The sequence below is a fragment of the Schistocerca gregaria genome, chromosome X, assembly GCF_023897955.1.
Source record: "Schistocerca gregaria isolate iqSchGreg1 chromosome X, iqSchGreg1.2, whole genome shotgun sequence".
NCBI classification, from domain to species: Eukaryota; Metazoa; Arthropoda; class Insecta; order Orthoptera; family Acrididae; genus Schistocerca; species Schistocerca gregaria.
Genome location: NC_064931.1, coordinates 719,580,716 through 719,603,853, shown reverse-complemented (window position 1 = coordinate 719,603,853; position 23,138 = coordinate 719,580,716). Strand labels below are relative to the sequence as shown.

Below are 23,138 nucleotides of genomic sequence, written 5' to 3'. Positions count from 1 at the left end.
AATCCAAGTTTTGCGCTGCGTGTGTTGTCCTTAGCGTAAGTTAGTTTAAGTTAGATTAAGTAGTGTGTAAGCTTGCGGACCGATGACCTCAGCAGTTTGGTCCTACAAGACCTTACCACAAATTTCCAATTTTCCAAGTTTTCTCACCTCTTGCCTAATTGTCATCGTACTTGCAGTTTGGAATTCCTGTGCGATGGTCTGGATAAATGTCTGCCTATTACACATTGTGACCCTCTTCAACTGTCAAAGGTCACTGTCAGTCAACAGACGAGGTCGGCCTGTACGCTTTTGTGCTGTTCGTGTCCCTTCACATTTCGCTTCACTGTCACATCGGAAGCAGTGGACCTAGGAATGTTTAGGAGTGTGGAATTCTCGCGTACAGACAAGTGACAACAAATCACCTGTCCCTCGTTGGAAGTCCGTGAGTTCCTCGAAGCGCCCCATTCTGCTCTCTCACGATGTATAATGATTACTGAGATCGGTGATGTGGAGTACCTAGCAGCAGGAGGCAACGCAATGCACCTAATATGAAAAACGTATGTTTTGAGGGGGTGTCCGGATACTTTTGATCACATAGTGTACTTTCTAATATCGTGTACTCTGCGTGGAAAAATATCCAACATTCCATTCTTCCAGATCAACTGCATCGGTATCAAATGGGGATAGAAAAGCTCTTGCTAGTGAACGAATAACAATGATAATTGTAACAATAACAAACTAATAATGAATGAAGTTTATAGCATAGCATACGAAATAATTCAAAACAAAATTAAATAAGAAAAATTGATTTCAACTGGCGCAATGTAAACGTTTTCTGACATTTTGTTGCTGATTCCGTTCCCGCTATTTCGAGATAAAAAAGAAAAATAACTGAAGCGGTGCACGTCGGTAGTGCCACCGAGATCTGAACCAGCAACTACTCTCGCCTTAGATCACTACATGAATATGGTGTCACAAAGCAAACATGACACTGCTTTCTTTAGCTCTATGCCATTGCTCTTCTGATGCAAACTGTTCACAACACGGAATACAATACCAGCTGAAATTTAAGCGTAACATTATCTTCCTAAGGTCGAAAAATTAAAGGTACAATATCGTGTGAAAAACAAATATTACGAGAATTTAGCAGAATAACTCAGAGCCAATCGCAAATGTTAGTGAATGATCACGAGGTGCCAAACATAGTCAGAAATACTGCCAAGTCTCGACTGCACTAGCAGTATGAAGAACGTTACGGACACCTCCCAATGTCCTCTCCCTGTTATGCACAGCCTGCTCCTGTCAGACCTCTGTGGAGCTGCAGAGACAGACGCCGATCTGAGGGACAGCTTCACACCACCAATAGATTACACCATTGAAAAACACAAACGAGTTACACAATTGCCCTGTTCAGCTTGTGGCCAAAGCTTATTAAAAAAAAATAAAGTGTGCAAAACGACCTTGTCCAGAATGTCACTGAACAGTGAGAGGCTACGCGCTTTTGACCTTAAATGAACTGTATCTACGTCCAGCCCAGTGCCATACACAACCAAAATATCACAAATACGAATAATAAACGAATACATAGATGCCATAGAGTAATAAATCAAACTGAAGTTTTACAGGAAGAGCAGAACAGGCAAATGTACGGGAGTGCACGTTCATACGTTTATTCACTTCCAGATCTACCATGGTAATGAATACTAACAAGCTTGTTCATTATCTTTGTACGAGGGCTATTCGGAAAGTAAGGAACGATAGATCACGAAATGGAAACCACAGTGAAAATCAAAACTGTTTTATTTGCAACAGTTAGCTACAACTTCCAGCTACTTATCTACATTGTCACCGATCCGACTTAGACGTTTGTCGTAGCGTTGTACCAACTTTCCAATACCCTCGTTATAGAAAGCAGCCCGCCAGTGCTTGCCGCCAATTCCCTACGCTGGCCTACAGCTCGTTGTCTGTGCCAAAATGTAGTCTTGATAGCCAGCGGTTCATGAGAGCAGAGATGAAACTCAGACGGAGACAATTACGGGCTGTATTGCGGATAATCAAACATTTCCAATTGAAAACGATGCAAGACAATCTTCATTGCCCCTGCAGAAGGCGGATGAGAAATGCCTTGAAGAAGAAAACGCTCGACAGTTGTGTAATGTTGTCTGCATACTTCAGGCTATTGTTCTAGGTATCTTTATGTGCTCCCTAAGCGTTCAGAACTAAAAAGAACGACGTAACGCAATCGGCGGGCATACTAGAGACACTATCCAATACATCTGTGCAAAACGTCATCGGATTTTCACTGTGGTTCCCATTTCGCGACCGATCGTTCCTTACTTTCGGAATAACCCTCGTAATTTATCTCGTCTTGTTTGACAGCGAAATACCAATTCGCGTGACTGACATTTGCTTCGAATCTGTTCAGAAACATTCTCTTGTTTTGTTGACGATTTAAGTTGGTATTCGCGAAGCAGACGACGATGATACTCCTGCGAGGTTGCCAGGAGACATAAGACTCGGTTTGTTAAGATTCACCGCTTACTCGTGACAGTCAGCAGCGCAATTGAAGTAGTAGCGAAAGCTAGTGATAAGACACAGCTTTTGCAGAAAAATTGTTAATGATTTTGAAAGCAGTTATCGTTTTAGATAGTGAGCACTTTGAAACTACTGTATGTGGTCAAGGCAGTGCTGCAGTGGCACTCTTTCAATGCCATAATCGTAACTGTGGTAGAGACCTCGCAACATCAAAGATGAGACTACAGGTTGCTTACGCGTGAAACGACCATTTTGGAATCAAAAACTTTTACGTTAATAACTTAATATGGCAGCTTCAGTAGGAATTGTTCAGAATATTTCATTCAGATAAAAAGAAAAAGTCAAGCAAGTTTAGCGGAATCAATCAATCTGGCACCCGCAAAACACAGTTGTGACAACAGGGTTGCCAAGGCACGTTAATGTCGTTTCAATGTCTTGACTGCTCTAGTGGCAAGAAGATGGAATCGAGCAAGATTGGATTCGGACATGCACTCTAGCGCAAGACACTGTGCTCTATAAATTTCTGATACTCTTTACTTTCGAAACACTGTATGGGCAACTAGCAAGTTAAACGATTTGATGCTTTACAACAACGAAGGGCTTTCTGCATTAAGATCTGACTGCCAGACGAATTAACGCTTCGCGAATTGAACGAGGCAGGCAACAGTGAGAGACGTTCGTAATACATTCAGTACCTCATCAAGAGATGGGGTGAAATTAAGATAAGTCAGAAATTGAATGGGACCTAACGTAGCAAAATTAAACCTCGATAATAATTCCCATAAGAATACGCTGATATTTTTGTACTAACGACGCCTTTAGGAGCACTCAGGTGGTAAATTGGGAGGAAACTGTACACTTTCACGAACGCCATCAATCCTGCTCACACTCTAGATGATAAACATGCTGCTATTATTATTATTTATTTTCTTTCTGTCTAAAGCTTGTTCACCAGACGCTGTTTTGCATTTATTGGCAAAGCTTCCTGAGTGAACAAGGAGTAAACATTACTTGTACTTGACAGTTATCAAAGTTTTCATGTAAAGAGGTAAACAGAAGGGCAATAGACGGTAGCCGAATTAAGTCAGGTGATGCAAAGAGAGCTTTGCTGTCTAGACAGCAAAATACCTAATGGCAAAAGTAAAACAGACGTAAAATGTATACTGGCAAAAGTAAGGACAGCCTTCTTCAGAAGATAAACATCCTAACATCAAAGACAAATTTGAATGTTACGAAGTCTTTGCTGAAAGTCTTCCTGCTGTTACTTAATCGTGTTGGTTGTTGTCAGTACCCATAAACACAATCCCTAGATAAGCATATGTGGTGAGGATCACGGAAGTGAAAAAAAAAAAAAACACTTGTTGGGGTGTTATTCAGTGTAACGCTGTTTTTGGACAACAGGCCACGCTATGTATCTGAAATCTAGAGAGCACAATGTATCACGCTACACTGAACAGCTTTAGTATCTGTTAACACAGCATAACATGCAAGGAAATGAAGCGCTCCCAACATATTGTCTATAGAAGTGAAGTCGAAAAATGATCTCAACATTGTCACACTTTTTTATATAATGTGGGAGAACGCAGCGCTACTGATTTATTTATCTATTATGTTTATTGTTATCAGTAATAAACTAATGAACAGACACTATTTAGTATCCACTGTACGAATACAACTTATCATGATGGGGATAAGAGAAATATCTTTCTCTTTTTTAAAAATAAAACGAAGTATCCAAATTGTCACGAATTAGCAGGATAATACGCACTTTCGACTTCGAAACAATCTGTCTGCTCTCATGACTCATCGCCTATGGCCACTGGACAGATCATTCATACACAGCTACAGTGAAGCAGCATCTTCGTGGCTACGTCAAATCCCGACAGTGTCATAAGATGAGCTAACAATGACAACTCCTGGGTAATGCATACACCAGATCAGTTTGTATGGACATAGCACTAAACGGTTTTGAGGCAACAGACTTGTGGCTAAGAGAGAGAAATGTCGTCAAAGGATAGGACCGTGTAGCTACTACTGTACATATTGTTGATCAAGCTCACCAAGAATTGGGTGATGCAGCTGAAACAACAACGTGAAAACCGAGCGAGGTGGAGCAGTGGTTAGCACCCTAGATTCGCATTCGGGAGGACGACGGTTCAAACCCGCGTCCGGCCATCTTGATTTAGGTTTTAGTGATTTCCCTAAATTTGTGAAAGGGTGAAACCGACTTCCTTCTCCACCCTCCCCGACTCCGATGGGACCAATGGCCTTCCTGTCTGGGCCCTCCCCCGAATCGATCAATCAATCTATCAACAATGTGAAAATCTGGAAGGCTGCCTAATGTTGCAATACCACTCAATGATCAGTCTGAACCTGCTACAATGTCTCACGAATGTGGACCCGAGAACAATAATACAAGAACTGTCGAAATTAACGGCCAACAAATAAAGTCTTAGTTGAAAACTTTATCCCCTTCCCGTGTGCAACAGCTGTTATCAAGAACAATATGAAACGACCTAAACCAACAATGAAATTAACATCAAATCCTTACAGAAAGGAAATAGACGCCAAAGAAAAGGCATATAAAAAATAGAAACATGTGCACAAACCTATAAAAAAGAGACAGATAGATGTAAGCTTTGACAAGAATAACAAAATAAAGGACTGACTGAATTGGTTATGTCAACCGTCTAAGGAAGATCGAGAAGCAGACATGATTCAGTGCATGAAATGTACAAGTTGGGTACATGACCAATGCTTTGGCGTCGAAAGTAAAATAAAGTAGTATTTTCTGATATCTGTGTTCAAACAAATTGATATTTGACATGGAAAGTTAAGCAATAAAATTTGTTAAGAACTATATTTTGTTTCCTATGTATAATTTCATTATGTGTAACAATGGAAGTAACGTTACGCTTATAGATTGTAATTTGTTACTGTAACTTTTTGTTACATTATTCCATGGGTTAATTATGTCGCCGCTGACTTCGAATCCTAAGTACGACTTAGACCATAGGGAGTGCGGATTAGAAAACCAAGCGCCACAGTCGTACCGAAGGTACAGATTTGGAAAGGGCTGAAAGCCCATTTTTGAAAGGCTCTTTGTATTATTGTGGAAGATGGCTGATAGCTTAAAAAATAAATAATCTAAATAATCTGCGTGCGAAAAATGTATTGTGTTATTTAAATTACCCTGCCAAAAACAGTAATTCTCCCTTAAGGGGTACGACTTGAGCAACCTTACCCAATACCAGCCAGTAGAACGACATCATAATGTGCACGTAACAGAAACAACATCTGGAAAACTCACAAAAGATACTTATCATCAGTTTTTGGACGGAGTTTTATAACCTTACACAAAAAAAGAAGCGGTTTCTGTACATTACTGACTCGTCGGATGGGCAAAGTTATTCCTCCTTGTACGACGGTCTGGTTGTCGATGACATCGGAATATCGACATATTTATTGAAAGTACGAGGGGTGTTCAATAAGTAATGCAACAAATTTTGTTTGGAAGCAGTTTGGTTTTATCCAGGGTTCCAATACACCACGTCATTCCCATTGTTTAGACTACAAAACCCTATTTTTCAACACGATCTACGTTCAATGCGACGGAGGTACTCCACCTTACTGGGCGGGCCTGTATGACAGCATGGCGGAGGGCAGTGATGGGATGGCGAGGCGCGGTGACTCGAACTCACCGAGAATTTCTCGAGCCTCTAATTCTAAAGCAATTCTCGAGAAGCTCACGAGAAATGGCTCGGCGGCGTGTGCCGCTGCGCGCCAGTTGGCTGCGACAACATACGCCGCGCCGCTGTTGTTTTATGAATTGAATGCCGCCGCTAGACAAACACGCTCGCTGCTCGCTGTGCCCGTAACTAGTATGTCTCAGGTTTCATTCGAGTAAAGTTGTTATTCAAATCAATATGGACACTCGAAAACGAACGTCATGGTGCTGGCAATACTTTACGGAGGATGGAGATAACGTTACTTGCAACATTTGTCGTAAAACTCTCCGTAATGTATCAAAAAATACAACGGGCATGATTAGACATCGTAAACTGCACAATTTATCGAGCAATAAAACAGTGACGTCCGTGGATACAGATGCTCATTCTTCTAATAGTGCGAGGCAGACAAAATATCCAGGTACGCGTGGTACAAAACGAGAATTCCGTGCAAAAGTTCGGATAGTGTCCGAAGCGGTCCGCCACGCTTAAAACAAAAAATGATAATCTACAACATACCCCAAAATCAAACCTATACTATCCTAGCTTTTGCACGATACGATATGTAATTTTATTGGACTAGTTGTCGAGCAGAACGTATGCCCTTGCAGAAGCACTGATCTAAATCTTACGTTTCTCTTCATAGAGGGAAGTAAACGGCAACAACAGCTAGATGAAGCACTAGTGGCCATGATAACAGACGATTTTCAACAGCTTTCAATCGTCGAGGACACTGGTTTTCGACGTTTTGTTTCACTGTTGGACCCACAATACTCGAAACCAAATCGAAAAATGTTGCGTCTCATGACTGAGGACAATTACCATAAACAGAAAGAGGCTGTGAACTTGGCCGTGGAAGACTCTTACTTGTGTTTCTTTAACGACCGATATTTGGACCTCACTCAATATTGAGGCATATATTGCTGTAACTGGTCATTTCATTAACACTAATTGGAGTCTGAAAGCTTTAGCTCTCGAGACATTCCGTTTCCCGGAAAAGCATACAGTGCTAAATATTAGTTAGGCGTTAGATAACGTGATTTCAAAATGGAACATTGAAGAGAAAGTTGTAAGCATCACAACTGACAACGCCAGTAACATGACGGCGGCCGTACAACTTATTCACAGTGGCAACATAGATATACAACATGTGCCTTGTTTAGCACACACTATAAATTTAGTTGCGAAAAGTTCTTTGAACAGCAACAGTGAGGTCTGCATAATGCGGGAAAAGGCCAGAAAAATTGTTAGCTATTTTAAAACAAGTTGCAATGCTAATGAAAAACTCCATGAGATCCAGGATTTAATGAAAAAACCTGTTCATAAATTGATTCAGGAAACCGAAACCCGATGGAGCAGTACGTTTTATATGCTACAACGTCTAGTGGAGCAAAAGGAATGCATTGCAGCCTGTTTATCAACTTTGTATTCAGGTGTAGAGAACCTCACAGCTGACGAGTGGCGAAGTTTGAGCGAATGTTTATGTGTACTAGAGCCATTTGAAGTGGTAACAAGTGAAATCTCAACTGAAAACTACACCTCTCTTTCGAAAGCTATTCCAATAATCAGACAGCTAATCATAACCGTATGCAATGGGAAGTGGGCTACCACGACAGCGCAAGAGCTACAACGAAGTCTGCACAACTCACTAATAGCCCGGCTAGGCTTAATAGAAACAAACAAAGTACATGCCATTGCCACAGTTCTCGACACAAGATTCAAAACGTTACCATTTACGAATCCCATTCATTCAAAACATGCCGTTGCAAGCCTAATTACAGAGTGCACAAACGTGGTAGAGACCGTATGATCTACTCATTCGACTGCTAACGACACTAGCCACGAGTACCATGTCGTACAAAACGCCAGTAGTTCCTTATGGGCTTCTTTCGATGAAGAGGTTTCCAATAAAAATCTAATGAAAAGCGGTTGTGATAGCATAGACCTGGAGGTACAACGATATTTGGAAGAACCGTACCTACAACGCACGGATAATCCTTTACACTATTGGAAAAAAATGAAAACAGTCACCCAGGTCTATCTGTCGTGGCAAAAAAATATCTTGCAATACCTGCAACTTCTGTTCCCAGTGAAAGAATATTTTCGAAAACAGGACAATTTATAAACAAACAAAGAAGCAGACTAAAAGGCCAATTGGTTAATAAAATCATATAACAAAAATCGACGGCAGTGTAGCAATTCGATGTAAAAATGCCTTCTGCTGAACAACTTTTGTTTACTTTGTTTCTTCTGTAAGTAAACTCATGTATGCAGTTTCTGTATATAAAAGGCTATAGTACCTCTCTTTTACGTTTAAGCATACATGCATGCATGCAGAATGTACAAGGTAATTTATTTTGTAAGAATAAAGCTTCTGTTTTATGCGAATTCTGTGCTTTGTTTTAAACAACAATTCTATGATTTTTGTCTTATGAGACATATACTAATACTTCAGTAAACATTAATAACGGTAGTACAGTTGATATCAATCATAGAATTTCAAAGTTTTCCGAGCACGTACGTACGACGAGTACTACCGCTGCGGCTCAGTGCTTCGTGTACTGAAGGTTCGCGCAATTTCTCAGAGAGCGCAGCACTGTCAATTTCTCGAGCGTACCCGAGAAATTCTAGAGAAATTGCCTTCGCGTCGCGCGTTTCTCGAGCGCGATCATAGCTCATCCCTAGACGAGGGTGAGTCAAGTGAAAACCTTAAATTAGTAATAACAAATCGAAATTTCGCGCCGTTGTCCTGTAAGTTGGTAAGCGTGCTACAAACAGCATGCAGAATGGCCTGTAGGTGGCAGCGTAGTGCAGATGCATACATACCGTCGCAGTTTCAGTATAAAGATGGCCGCCCCACTTGCGACTTGCACCAGGGAAGAACAGCGTTCTGTTATTCGGTTTTTGCGTAGTGAAGGTGTGAAACGTATTGAAATCCATCGACGAATGAAGGTTCAGTAAGGTGATGCATGTTTGTCACAGCAGCAAGTCTAAGAATATAGTAGGAAGTTCGCAGATGGTGCGACTTCATTGGAAGATGCTCCTCGTCCAGGTCAGGCACAACTTGTGACTCCACAGAACATTTCAGCAGTTGAAACCATAGTGAAGGAAAACCGTCGAGTGACACTGAATGACATTGCAGCATGTTTACGGATTAGTCATGGGTCAGCACACGACATTGTGCACTGGGTGATCACAATAATTATTAGCTCAACGTCAGTTATCTAGTAAAACTATATGGCTCGAGCCCCCATGTGCTTCAGCACATAGCATGCATCCTCTTAGGGTTCCGTAAAATGTGGTTGGACCACAGGTCTTTTAAGGGCGGCCATTGTCTGTTAAGGGGGCAAGCATTCAGTTGAATTGAAAGGTGTAGCACGCGTGACTGGCAAAACTCCGTGCACGAATTGGACTTAGAATATTTTCGTACCGCGAAGTCGTGTCGATCTTTAACTCTGAACAACCGCTGTGGGACATAGTGATTTCTGCTTGCGGTTGGACTTCAATTTGTGTTTGGTTTATTATTATTTTTCGAGAAGTATTCTCCGCTCGGAACTTTGTTCATCTTGGGGTTTCAGGTATTTTAAAAGAAACATTAAGTGAATAATTGCTGAATGATTGTGATTAATATTTGAGTGGCGCTGTTGAATTAACTCGGTAAATATCTGAGGTCAAATCAAGAACACTTAACAGTATTTCAGTAAAAGTTCTCCAAGATGAAATCAAATTACACTTAACGTATTCCACTGAGTCAGCTCCTTCCATAAGTGCCTTAATATTTAACATAGCAGTCTATCTTAACAATTACACTTCGGTAATTCACACATGAATGTTGTGATAGCATAGAGGGATCGCTAGTCCATAATGCACCAACTGCGACATACTACACAGAAATTTTGTTAATCTCTCACCTGCTTATTATTATTCCTTTGATTCCTCTCTGTCTAAAGCTGTCTGAAAAATGGAAAATTCATTCATCATGCGCTTTTCACTATTATTGCCGAAGCATCATCAGCAGTTAGATTGTAATCACTATGAGTAGAAAATACTTTTCGACTCTTCGGTTTTTATGGAAAGAGTGGCAGTTATTCTTAAGAACAACATTTCTGGTACATTGCTGTCGGTATCTTTTGTTCCTTGTTTTACGTATCATCACAACCTCTCCTTTTATGTCATCCTCTCGAATCGAATTTTCACTTCAATGAAGTTTAATATTCTTCCCAGTTTTACAGTTCTATTTTTCAGCCATCTGTAATCTCACAGAAAGTACTTTAAATAAAGAATGTCTTTTAAAGTAAAACAAAATGTTGCATTAAAATCTCATTAGCAGTATATGTTCCAAATATGTAAGCCGTATAGACGTTACGTAATCGTGCAACGAACAAGCAAGAATGTACACACAACAACACTATGTCGTCTGTTCACTATAAAATGCATTCGTACTTACTGTCTAAATAAGTTCCCTAGGTTCTTGACTGGATAGTTAACTTTAAAAAATTGTTGCATGTTAACAGTTTCTATGTGTGACAAAGCGTACTAATAACGTAAAGTAGAAATCTTATAGCAACGACTAATCCAGAACGCAAATTATCTCTCAATAAACGGTTTTACATGTGAAATGTGGTGTAAACGTTTACTCTTCCTAGTATGTAGAGTTTCAACTTCAACGCAATTATCGTTTGGTATATGTCGATAAAGAATACTGCAATTTTTCTCAAAGTTAGCTTCTATGTTATTTTTCTCTGAGCTAGCTGGCGCACATGGCTGCCTGCGGTCCGAGTTATTGTCTACTGTCTCTATGTTGGCGCGCGTCGTTATTGGGATTAGGAGACCTAACTTCTACAAATTCACCTTGCCGAGAGGGCCCTGCCCTGTTTGAATCCCGCCAGTTCTGATGAAATTCAGGTCTGTCGTTATGATCATATCGTCTGTAGTCATGTCGGTAGTTTATGTTATTTCTTTCTTGTCAGTCACGTGGTGGAGAATTTCTTCATGAGTCGTAACTGCTCGGTGGACCGCTACGTCTGAAGTTATTCTGCCTGAAGTTATTCTTGCTTTATGGGTTTCCTTCAAAATGTTTGACAAGACTGGAGAATTCAGATTGTTCGAAATGTTTCATCATTATGACGCTATGTTTTACGCGATCTTGAGTAGCTTGAGACCAATATGCTGAGAGGAAGGCATGATAAAATTCTCCTTCACTGTGACAGTCGCGAATGACCGATCGCATTCTTACAGCTGGTTCATTTTCTAAGTAGCCACAAATAAATTCCAATCTGTGCTCTAATGACCAGTTGGGCGGAAAACAATGAGGGAATTGATAAAACCATGCTTGTGGATGAATGTCGTTGCCGGAATTCTTAAACGTTTTGAATTTACGTGCACTAATGAACAGCTTATAGTTAAAGTCATCATGGCGGAGAGTCGCATATCGGTCATTGTTACGTCGTGTCGGCGGCTCCATCTCAAAATTCGGTGCACCTTGCCAATTTCTTTCATAATTTCCGAAATGTCCTGTATTATTATTTCGTTACTTTTCCGTATTTGTGTAACCCTGTTCCCATACTGGAACGTGAGTGTCCTCTGAAATATGTAATTCTTGTATTACTTGTTCCAAATAATCTTGTACTTCCCGGATTTCTCTTTTGTGTTGCGTATTAATTTGATTCTGATTTTGTATGAATTTCCTAATCTGCTCGTACTCTTCTGTGTCAGTAAAGACTACCGGTCTTGTGGCATTCAGATTATCATCTACCTTCACTGATAAATTATTTAGCTCATCCGAAAGTTCGTCTACTTTCTCTGATAATGAACCGATTTCCTCCGTGTGTCTTTCTGAACAAAGTTTCAGAGTATCTACTGTGTCCTTTACGTTTTCCTGAGTTTTTGCAAGTTGCGTAACCTAATCAGTAGATGCAACTGAGTCAATTTTAGCTTGCAAGGTGTCGTAATTTTCATGAACAATAGTTTGCAGTTCTTTTAGGGCTGCTTCGTGACTCTGCAATGCATTTTCATGCCGCAAAAAAGGTTGAAAACGCTCACAAATTCGTGTTTTAAGTCGTTACAGACTTTTTGACATTTCGATTCGATGTTATGTAACTCAGTAGTTAAATCTTCATGCGTTTGTTGAAGTGTTTCTTTATTTTTTCCTGATTTTGTTCCATTTGTTGCTGTGAATGTTTTTGATTTTGTTCCATTGCGTCTAACTTTTGAAGCTGCTGCTGTGTTTGTCTCTGATTTTGTTTCATTTGTTGCATTAATTGCAATAATAATGTATTGGTGTCTGGAAGCTGTTCCTCTATGCTTTTCGGCAGTGAATTTCCGCCGGAAACATTCGCATTTTGAATAGCAGAAAATGTGTCTTGACTTAATTGAGAAAAAGGTGAGGACGCAAAACCTGAATCGACGGTATTTGCAAGATTGTGTCCTGTCATTTCGAGTTCCTGGGGCGAGCTGTTGCCGACCGGTCGATCGACAGTACTACGCTGTTCACTAATTGTTTCACTGCCTACACCATTATTTGGAGCCCGCTCCATTTCCCTATGCACAATTACCAAATTACTATGTTGAACATTACTTAATTCATTGCACGGTGGCGCTAACACACTACTCTCGTCTTCAATGCCCTTTCTCAGTTTACTTTGGAGCCTAATATTACGTTTTTCACACTCCATAATTGTCACAATATTTCACACGATAACACAGAAAAGCACAATTTGAAGAATAAAATAAGAAAACACATTAACATAGCACTTAAAATAATATCTAATTAATTGCAAGCACAGCTGCGAAATATTTGGAACAAATCTACATATATGCCACAACTGTTTCACAGTACGAAAATGAAAAACTACAACTACAAAAGAGATTCTCTCTACAATTACGAGCTAGCAATAAACAATAACTACACAAATTACACAAACTACAAGAAAAATCAGAAGATTCCAGTGAGGTATCCTCGGCTAAGTGTCGACATATGTAACGTCTTACAAAAATTATGAATTACTGTGCTGGTAAACCTCTTACGTTGATTTACAAACAGCTGAGCAAAACTCAACGTACTCATACAGTTTTCTCTTTACTTCTTCTGATCTTCACTAAACTGATACACAATATTTTAGCGCAATGCAATCTGACTTTCAATAATCCCTACAAAAGAATGGCCCTGACTAACAATAAGTCTTCCATGAATCACTTACCTCACAAAAATCTTCGTTACTCGAACAACTGCAATACAGCGAGCGCCAATACTGCCAGCTAAATAAAAAATTCTACCTACTGAAGGCACTATATATATATATATATATATATATATATATATATAATTTCTGAATACTATTAAGGTAAATACATTGTTTGTTCTCTATCAAAATCTTTCATTTGCTAACAATGCCTATCAGTAGTTAGTGCCTTCAGTAGGTAGAATTTTTTATTTAGCTGGCGCTGTTCACATCCCAACACTACACAAGCAAATATTCCAACAATGAGTCCAATCAGCCACAGACTGCACACAGCGCAGTCAGCGATTTTCATACAGAGCACTACGTGGCGTTACCAACATAAAAACCTAAACAGCTAACTTACAATACTCATGTCTTGCTTATTAATGTAATGCAATACACATGATATAGAAACGAGTCGTTTGCCTCCGTTGCTATGAAGCGTGAAATGAAAATCGAAGAATTATTTTGTGGAGTCTCATTCGACGACAGTACAGCATTTCATGTTCTCGAAAGCGATGAGCAGTAGCTGACGGTTTGGGCAAAGTGCGAGGAAGCGCAGATGCGCCGCAGCAGCCAATGCCGAACGCCAGCAAGTGGACACAAGACAGATCTGACGTAGCCGGCGTTCAGTGGCAGACAGTCTGTCAAGAAGTCTTTCGCAAAAATTTTATTGGACAGAAATGTTATTACCAGTGTATCAGAAAGTGAAATGCATTGTATCTGTGGTACATTTCACTAAGGACTTCGGTATTCAAGCGAAAGGCGCTATAAAAACTTCGGCAACGAGCGGCATCGACTGCGAGACGTTGCATTCATACGACGCGCTGTTTATCGCTAGACGATGGCGGTACACGTAGCGTAACGCCTCGAGCAGAAGACAAGATTTCCTCCAGGAACTGCTGCAGCCTACACTGTAGCCAGATTGCGCTGATAGCCTCACTTAAGAGTATTATCAGCGTGGACAGTTTATTTGTCCCATGTCGCGATCGCCGCGGACTTTGACTCCGCGGCGGCCGGCATCCGGTAAGGTTTTATGTCAAAAAGAGTGCGTTCCTACAGGGTGTTTCAAAAATGACCGGTATATTTGAAACGGCAATAAAAACTAAACGAGCAGCGATAGAAAAACACCGTTTGTTGCAATATGCTTGGGACAACAGTACATTTTCAGGCAGACAAACTTTCGAAATTACAGTAGTTACAATTGTCAACAACAGATGGCGCTGCGGTCTGGGAAACTCTATAGTACGATATTTTCCACATATCCACCATGCGTAGCAATAATATGGCGTAGTCTCTGAATGAAATTACCCGAAACCTTTGACAACGTGTCTGGCGGAATGGCTTCACATGCAGATGAGATGTACTGCTTCAGCTGTTCAATTGTTTCTGGATTCTGGCGGTACACCTGGTCTTTCAAGTGTACCCACAGAAAGGATTCACAGGGGTTCATGTCTGGCGAATAGGGAGGCCAATCCACGCCGCCTCCTGTATGTTTCGGATAGCCCAAAGCAATCACACGATCATCGAAATATTCATTCAGGAAATTAAAGACGTCGGCCGTGCGATGTGGCCGGGCACCATCTTGCATAAACCACGAGGTGTTCGCAGTGTCGTCTAAGGCAGTTTGTACCGCCGCAAATTCACGAAGACTGTCCAGATAGCGTGGTGCAGTAATCGTTTCGGATCTGAAAAATGGGCCAATGATTCCTTTGGAAGAAATGGCGGCCCAGACCAGTACTTTTTGAGGATGCAGGGACGATGGGACTGCAACATGGGGCTTTTCGGTTCCCCATATGCACCAGTTCTGTTTATTGACGAAGCCGTCCAGGTAAAAATAAGCTTCGTCAGTAAACCAAATGCTGCCCACATGCATATCGCCATCATCAATCCTGTGCACTATATCGCTAGCGAATGTCTCTCGTGCAGCAATGGTAGCGGCGCTGAGGGGTTGCCGCGTTTGAATTTTGTATGGATAGAGGTGTAAACTCTGGCGCATGAGACGATACGTGGACGTTGGCGTCATTTGGACCGCAGCTGCAACACGGCGAACGGAAACCCGAGGCTGCTGTTGGATCACCTGCGGCACTAGCTGTGCATTGCCCTCTGTGGTTGCTGTACGCAGTCGCCCTACCTTTCCAGCACGTTCATCCGTCACGTTCCCAGTCCGTTGAAATTTTTCAAACAGATCCTTTGTTGTATCGCTTTTCGGTCCTTTGGTTACATTAAACCTCCGTTGAAAACTTCGTATTGTTGCAACAACACTGTGTTCTAGGCGGTGGAATTCCAACACCAGAAAAATCCTCTATTCTAAGGAATAAACCATGTTGTCCACAGCACACTTGCATGTTGTGGCCGGCCGCGGTGGTCTCGTGGTTCTAGGCGCGCAGTCCGGAACCGTGCGACTGCTACAGTCGCAGGTTCGAATCCTGCCTCGGGCATGGATGTGTGTGATGTCCTTAGGTTAGTTAGGTTTAAGTAGTTCTAAGTTCTAGGGGACTCATGACCACAGCAGTTGAGTGCCATAGTGCTCAGAGCCATTTGAACCATTTTTTGCACGTTGTGAACAGCACACGCTTGCAGCAGAAAGACAACGTACAGAATGGTGCACCCACAGACTGCGTTGTCTTCTATATCTTTCACATCACTTGCAGCGCCATCTGTTGTTGAAAATTGTAACTACTGTAATTTCGAAAGTTTGTCCGCCTGAAAATGTACTGTTGTCCCAAGCATATTGCAACAAACTGTGTATTTCTATCGCTGCTCGTTTAGTTTTTATTGCCGTTTCAAATATACCGGTCATTTTTGAAACACCCTGTAGATTAATCCTCAAATACACTGAAGAGCCAAAGAAACTGGTACATCTGCCAAATATCGTGTCGCCCCCCCCCCCCCTCCCGATTACGCAGAAGGCCACAAAATGACGTGGCATAGACTCAATTAATGTCTGAAGTAGTGGTGGAGGGAATTGACACTATGAATCCTGCTCAGAAGTTAAGTCCCATAGTGCTCAGAGCCATTTGAACCATTTTTTGTATTTGAATATGCATGCCTATATCAATTTCTTTGGCGCTTCAGTGTACATTGCTTCCTCTTGAGGAGATTTCGCGAAAAGACCATGAAGATAAAATCAGAGAAAAAAATGGTTCATATGGCTCTGAGCACTATGGGACTTAAAATCTGAGGTCATCAGTCCCCTAGAACTTAGAACTACTTAAATCTAACTAACCTAAGGACATCACACACGTCCATGCCCGAGGCAGGATTCGAATCTGCGACCGTAGCGGTCGCTCGGTGTCAGACTGAAGCTCCTAGAACCGCTCGGCCACACAGGCCGGCTAAATCAGAGAGTTTCGAGCCCTCAAATGCTATTTCTAGATGAGAAACCTGATGCTTAATATTTCCTTGTGTATATTGCGTAGATGACGTTACTAAACAGTACAGTTTTGAATCCATAGCCTGTAATGTATCAAGGGAACAGACCTGCTAGTGCCTAAACAGTGGAGAACAGCGACAGTCCTAGATTCTAATGCGAGCACTGGCCTTGAGCTGCAATGTTGCTTTGAAGATCAGCTGACTGACACCCGTTTCACCTCCCTATCCCATCGTTAACTCGGGAATACCGTCGAGGAGCACTTCCTTTTAACATAACACATTTACATTCATTTTGCTGGGCAGGAAGGATTATGTTATGCCTCTAACATTACTTGGACGCTGTTGTCACAAGTTATTTATAATGCTGGCACCAGAACAAGAAAGTCGTCGCAATCAGCAATGACTATGGAGTCGTTCCCGATTCCTAACACACTCCTAAGCGGCGTCACTGAAGCCATGGAACGTATCACACTGATCATAGTGTCATCGAACGTGATCACTCTTGCAAACATCAGCTTACCATGCTACAATATACACGATTTTTTTTGTTTGCTATCTTTTACGGTTAACTCGATTTATTAGCGTAACTGCGTCGCATCAAACATAGGGCGAACGGACGGCGAGAGGCGCTATAAGGCCACTGCCCAACAAGAATGCCGGGTCTCTAAGCTCGTCTTGTCCTCTGGCGAAATTTCTCGTACGTCTTGCACTGTTGCCTTTTAATTATTCATCTGCCTCTAACGTGGAAGAAGCGATAGAACATTTGTAGCTATCTGTCAGATACAGCGTGACAATTATTGAACTAGAGGAAACAAAATCGTCATAACTTCTGGACGGTTTCCGTTAGGACGTTGAAACTGTACACTGGCTGCAGGGCATGATTAGAATTAGTATGCGCATGCATGGTTTGGCTCTTTCATTTGGATGGGTTCGTCAATAAGCAAAATTGGCGCATTTGGGGGACTGAGCATCCGCATTTCGCGATCGAGAAGTCTCTTCACCCTGAACGGGTGACTGGTGTGCAATGTCCAGTAACGGAATAAGTGGTGCGATATTCCTTGATGGCACGGTGACTACCGGACAGTACGTGAAGATTTTTAAAAATTATTTCATCCCCATTATCCAAAGTGACCCTGATTTCGTAAAGATGTGGTTCATGCAACACGGAACTCTACCCCATCGAAGCGGGAGAGTGTTTGCTGGCCGGGAGAAGCACTTTGGAGACCGCATTCTGGCTCTGGGGTACCCAGAGGCCACTGGCATAGGCCTCGATTGGCCGCCCTATTCTTCGGATCTGAACACATGCGACTCCTTTTTGTGGAGCTATAATAACCCCAAAACCACTTCTGATCTGAGAACAGCCATTCAGGCGGTCGTAGACAGTATCGTTGTTCAAATGGCTCTGAGCACTATGGGACTCAACTGCTGAGGTCATCAGTGCCCTAGAACTTAGAACTTCTTAAACCTAACTAACCTAAGGACATCACACATATTCATGCCCGAGGCGGGATTCGAACCTACGACCGTAGCGGTCGCGCGGTTCCAGGCTGTAGCGCCTAGAACCGCAAGACCACAGCGGCCGGCAGCATCGTTGTTCCGACACTTTAGTGGGTCATATAGAATTTGGCTATTCGTCTGCGCCACACCATCGCCAATAATGACAGGTATACCGAAAATATTCAAAAAAGTGTGTGTGAGATCTTATGGGACTTAACTGCTAAGGTCATCAGTCCCTAAGCTTACAGACTACTTAACCTAAATTACCCTAAGGACGAACACACACACACACATGCCCGAGGGAGGACTCGAACCTCCGCCGGGACCAGCCGCACAGTCCATGGTTCAAATGGCTCTGAGCACTATGGGACTTAACATCTATGGCCATCAGTCCCCTAGAACACTACTTAACCTAACTAACCTAAGGACATGACACAACACCCAGTCATCACGAGGCAGAGAAAATCCCTGACCCCGCCGGGAATCGAAACCGGTAACCCGGGCGCGGGAAGCGAGAACGCTACCGCACGACCACGAGCTGCGGACTCGCACAGTCCATGACTGCAGCGCCCCAGACCGCTCGGCTAATCCCGCGTGGCATACCTAAAATGTCATAACCTAAATGTGAATATCTGTAGTGACGTTTACATATTGTATAAAGTGTGTGCCCGCCGTAGTCTGTAACTAATTTACGTTTTTTTTTTCATGTAGTTCAATAATTATCACCCTGGAGAAACACTCTTTAAAATAAAATTTTAAGCCGTTCACTATTTATTGCCTGCCTCTGGACTGTGTCGTTTGCTCGTGTCCAGTCTTTCGGTGCCGTGCTTTCGTCTCGGCGGTAGAATTCCTCCACAAGTTTGTTCTAAAAGTTGCCGCGTCACGATTACACGTCGTCCCACTCAGTCCTGTTTTGTGCTTGACCATATGAAATGTTGCATCACATTGCTTCAGTTCTTACTAAGAGTAAACAAGTTATAAAATCTATTAGTACTCCGATACTCCTTTCTGTGGCGTGGTAACTGAAGAGTGGGTAAGTTTTAGACGTGGACTTAATGTCCCAACTTACGCTCTCATTATCTAGTAGTTGAAATTCAGGATGAAAATGTGGAATTTTCTGCTTAACAAGTAATTAGTTACAGAGGAGTGCCTTGAGAGCGTGAGTGTTTCTGAAATAGCTATGTTTGCTTTCACCTACAAACTCTGTAATTCCCACAGGAAATGAGAGACATTTTCTACATCTGCATCTATCCCCGGAAGCCATCTTACGGTTTGCTGCGAAGGGTACTTCTGGTGCCGCCACATATAATGCTGATGGGGGCATATAATTACCTGTTTCTTCTGTCTCTTCACATAGTTATGGCACCACTAGGGTTCTTATCATTCCGTTTAACTAGAGAAATTTTATCATTCTTGAACATTTATTGAAAAGTTAACGCTTTGGTCAAGAGGTGTGCAGTCCAGAAGTATCCGTCCGTGCGCCTTGACTAGGTCTTTGTACACGTTGCTAAAGTCCAACGGTTCATTACGACGGGTGTAAAACTTCTGAAAAAGTTTGCAAAGATTCATTAGATTCGTACGTAGCTCCTATGTATATAACTGAATCTTGTCTATATCGTCTTGATCTGGAGAGTCCAAATCGTCACGTTTAGGACACGCTAATAGCATTGTACGTCTACCAGTTTCTACAAAACAGTGTTCTCTTCTAATCTGTAGTCTCATGTTCAAATTTATACATGTATCTAGGGTCTAAATGGGTAAGTTACTACTAGTAATTGTTCAAAGGATTCACGAATTGAATTAACTTGTTTAACTACATTGAGCTTCGAAAATAATCTTTTGTGTCTTGATCGTCTACAGCTCGCTTTTTCCTAAGTTTTGGACATGTGTTAAGCCTGTTAATAGGAAAAAATATTTCTATGACACGGAGAAGAAAATAGAGAACAGTAAAACGAAACTCTGTGGTCCGTTCTCAAAACTTGCTTTAGCTGAAATTTGGAATACTGCAATAAACCTGAATGCGTGTTGCAGTATAACATCTCCTCTGCCACACAGTTCACGCTGATTTGCCGGCTAGAGACTCAGATAAGAGTTCGCATCCTGTCAGCACTATCTGATGTTTTATTAAAAACTGACTCCCGCAGTTAAACCTTAGCTAGTGATCCAACGTCTCCGGATCAGACCCGCAAATTGTCGCTAGATTCTGTTCTTGACCAAGAACAGTGGGCGTAATTAGTGAGAGAACCTGCAAGGAATGAGTATATCAGTACTTGAGACGAGTGCCAGCTCAGCATCTCCGGGTAACGCACCAAGTTCGCCACTCGAGATATCATCATGGTGATGAAATTGCGATCCTTCATCGATATATCAGAGTAGGAGCAGCAGCACAAGGTCACGTGCCGGCGGACTTATCTTTCGCCGCTGGCAGTGCAGGCAAACACTGGACACAGGACGGCTCGCAGCTCGCCATGGACGTTAGCAGGTCTGTACATTTCTGCCTGTCTTCTCTGTGCATACCGCTGCTGAGAAACATACCATGCAGACGTTTACTATTGCACAGCATTGTTAAGAGACAGCAGCTTTCTGAGCCGAGGAGCAACAGCGAGACCTCACAGTGTTGGGAAAGCTAGACAAACTCATTAAAATTACGTTAGTTCGCTAACAATAGCTCTACCCTATAAATTCGCTTTATTTAAGTAGTACATTTTTCTGTGTCATTTCGTAATAATTTCCAACGCACGAGTTGACATTATGTATCAGCCGAGTATTTGCTAATTAGGTCAGGACGGCGGCTGTTACGCGATGCTTTCGTAAGACAGTGGATTTCCTTATGAAGACCTAAGTTTAAATGCGTTATGGCGATCCTATTATTTCTTCATATTTTCTACCAATAACATCTAACGAACTACAGCATGGCTCCTTCATCGAAGTTGCGACCGATATCTCAGCATGTCCTCCGTTCCGCCGCCAACCAGACTTCACAGTGTCGGCCGCGGTGGTCAAGCGGTTTTAGGCGCTTCAGTCTGGAACCTCGGGACTGCTACGGTCGCAGGTTCGAACCCTGCCTCGGGCATGGATGTTTGTGATGTCCTTAGGTTAGTTAGGTTTAAGTAGTTCTAAGTTCTAGGGGAATGATGACCTCAGATGTTAAGTCCCATAGTGCTCAGAGCCATTTGAACCATTTGAGACTTTACACTGAAACATTCACGGAGGTTCGCGCTACTATGTCTCTCACGTGACACTACATTCATCCATCTCTGACGATTCTTCTAATTCACGGTAAAGCTACATCCTTCGTTAAACGTAACGTGAATGTGCTCTTACTAAGCCTATGATTAGCTTGGCTTTAATTTCAAACGTGTCTTTAAGTTTCAGAAACAATATGTATCTTCCTCTTTCTGACCCGCCGCACTGGAACAGATTAATCTGGCTTCAGCAGACTGTACAGTAGATTGTATGCGTAACTGGCTAGCTTTTCGTTTCAGGCCTTGTTTTTTAAACTAGAAAGGCAATCATTTTTATTACCATACTGAAATAAACATGAGAAAACAGTGTTTCAGTAACTTTGGGTTTCTTATGTCTATTTAAAGTATTCGCTTTTCTATAACTACTGGTTGTGCGTAAATAAAGTTAACAGAGAACGCACATAACTGCGAATGATGTTTCCAAGTAACACGGAGAACAGAAATGTTAAACGTATACTGTGCAATCGCTTAGGAACAACGGTCCTCTTCGTCTTCTGTTTGAGCTTCTTTTTTTTTTTTTTTTTTTTTTTTAAATCGCCAGGTGTCAATGGGCTACAAAGTGTTTAATCGGCACTTTCCTCCAGAAAACGTGCTCCAATATATTTCAAAATTCTCAATCCGGTGTGTATTTAAAATCTGGTGGGGCTGTTATGACGGGAAACGAATGAATGAATGTTATTTAATATTACGCATTTTAAGTATGTGAGGTAGCGGTTGTTATATTTTAACAGTAATAATTGGTATCATTCGACTGTTTTATGTCCTATACACAACTAAGTTGTGTGTAGAACATAAAAAGATTGAATTCATGACTGAAGAAACTTTATCATGTCATGGTTAATGAAACTGAACAGTTCAAATTTCTAGGTGTTCATACTGATAGTAAACTGTCGTGGAAAGCCCACTTTCAGGATCTTGTCCAAAGACTTATGCTGCAGTTTTTACTATTACATCGGTATCTGAAGTGAGTGATCGTTCGAAACGAAAATTATTCTGCTTTGCTTTGCTTAAGTCGTATCGTATTGTATTTTGGGGTAACTCTCCTAAAAGAATATTTTTGGCTCAGAAACGGGCGGTTCGGGTAATAAGCGGTGTAAGTTCACGAACCTCTTGTCGACCCCTGTTCACGAGTCTGGGTATTTTGACACTGGTCTCTCAAGATATATATTCCTTAATGTCATTTCTTGTTAAAAAATTTAGCTTATTCCCAAGAATAAGAAGCTTTCACTCAGTTAATACTCGGTAGAAATCAAACCTGCATTTGGATCGGACTTCCTTAACTCTTGTGCGGAAAGGTGTGCAGTATACTGCTGAAACCATTTTCAATAAGCTACCACTAGAATTCAAAAATCTTAGCAGTAATCCACGCGATTTCAAATCTAAACTGAAGAGTTTCCTCATGGGACACTCCTTGTGTTCTGTCGAGGAGTTCCTTGAAAAATGAAGCTTATTCTTGTTGTATAGTTGATTGCGTTAACTTAAACTTATGGATTGACTTTCTCTGGGTTCATAAACATTTTATTTTTGTCTGTTATTACTTTTATGCTGTAATTTCATGC

At 41.6% G+C, this 23,138-nt stretch overlaps 1 protein-coding gene across 1 annotated transcript in view; it reads left to right on the top strand.

The window, feature by feature from the left end:
* The first annotated feature begins 20,489 nt into the window (after positions 1 to 20,489).
* The window catches only part of LOC126299218 (facilitated trehalose transporter Tret1-like), a 201,708-nt gene continuing 199,059 nt past the window's right edge, over positions 20,490 to 23,138 (top strand). Inside the window, exon 1 of the mRNA XM_049991002.1 lies at positions 20,490 to 20,816. Coding sequence (XP_049846959.1) covers positions 20,803 to 20,816 — 14 coding nt within the window. The 5' untranslated portion in view covers positions 20,490 to 20,802. The remainder of the gene's footprint in view (positions 20,817 to 23,138) is intronic.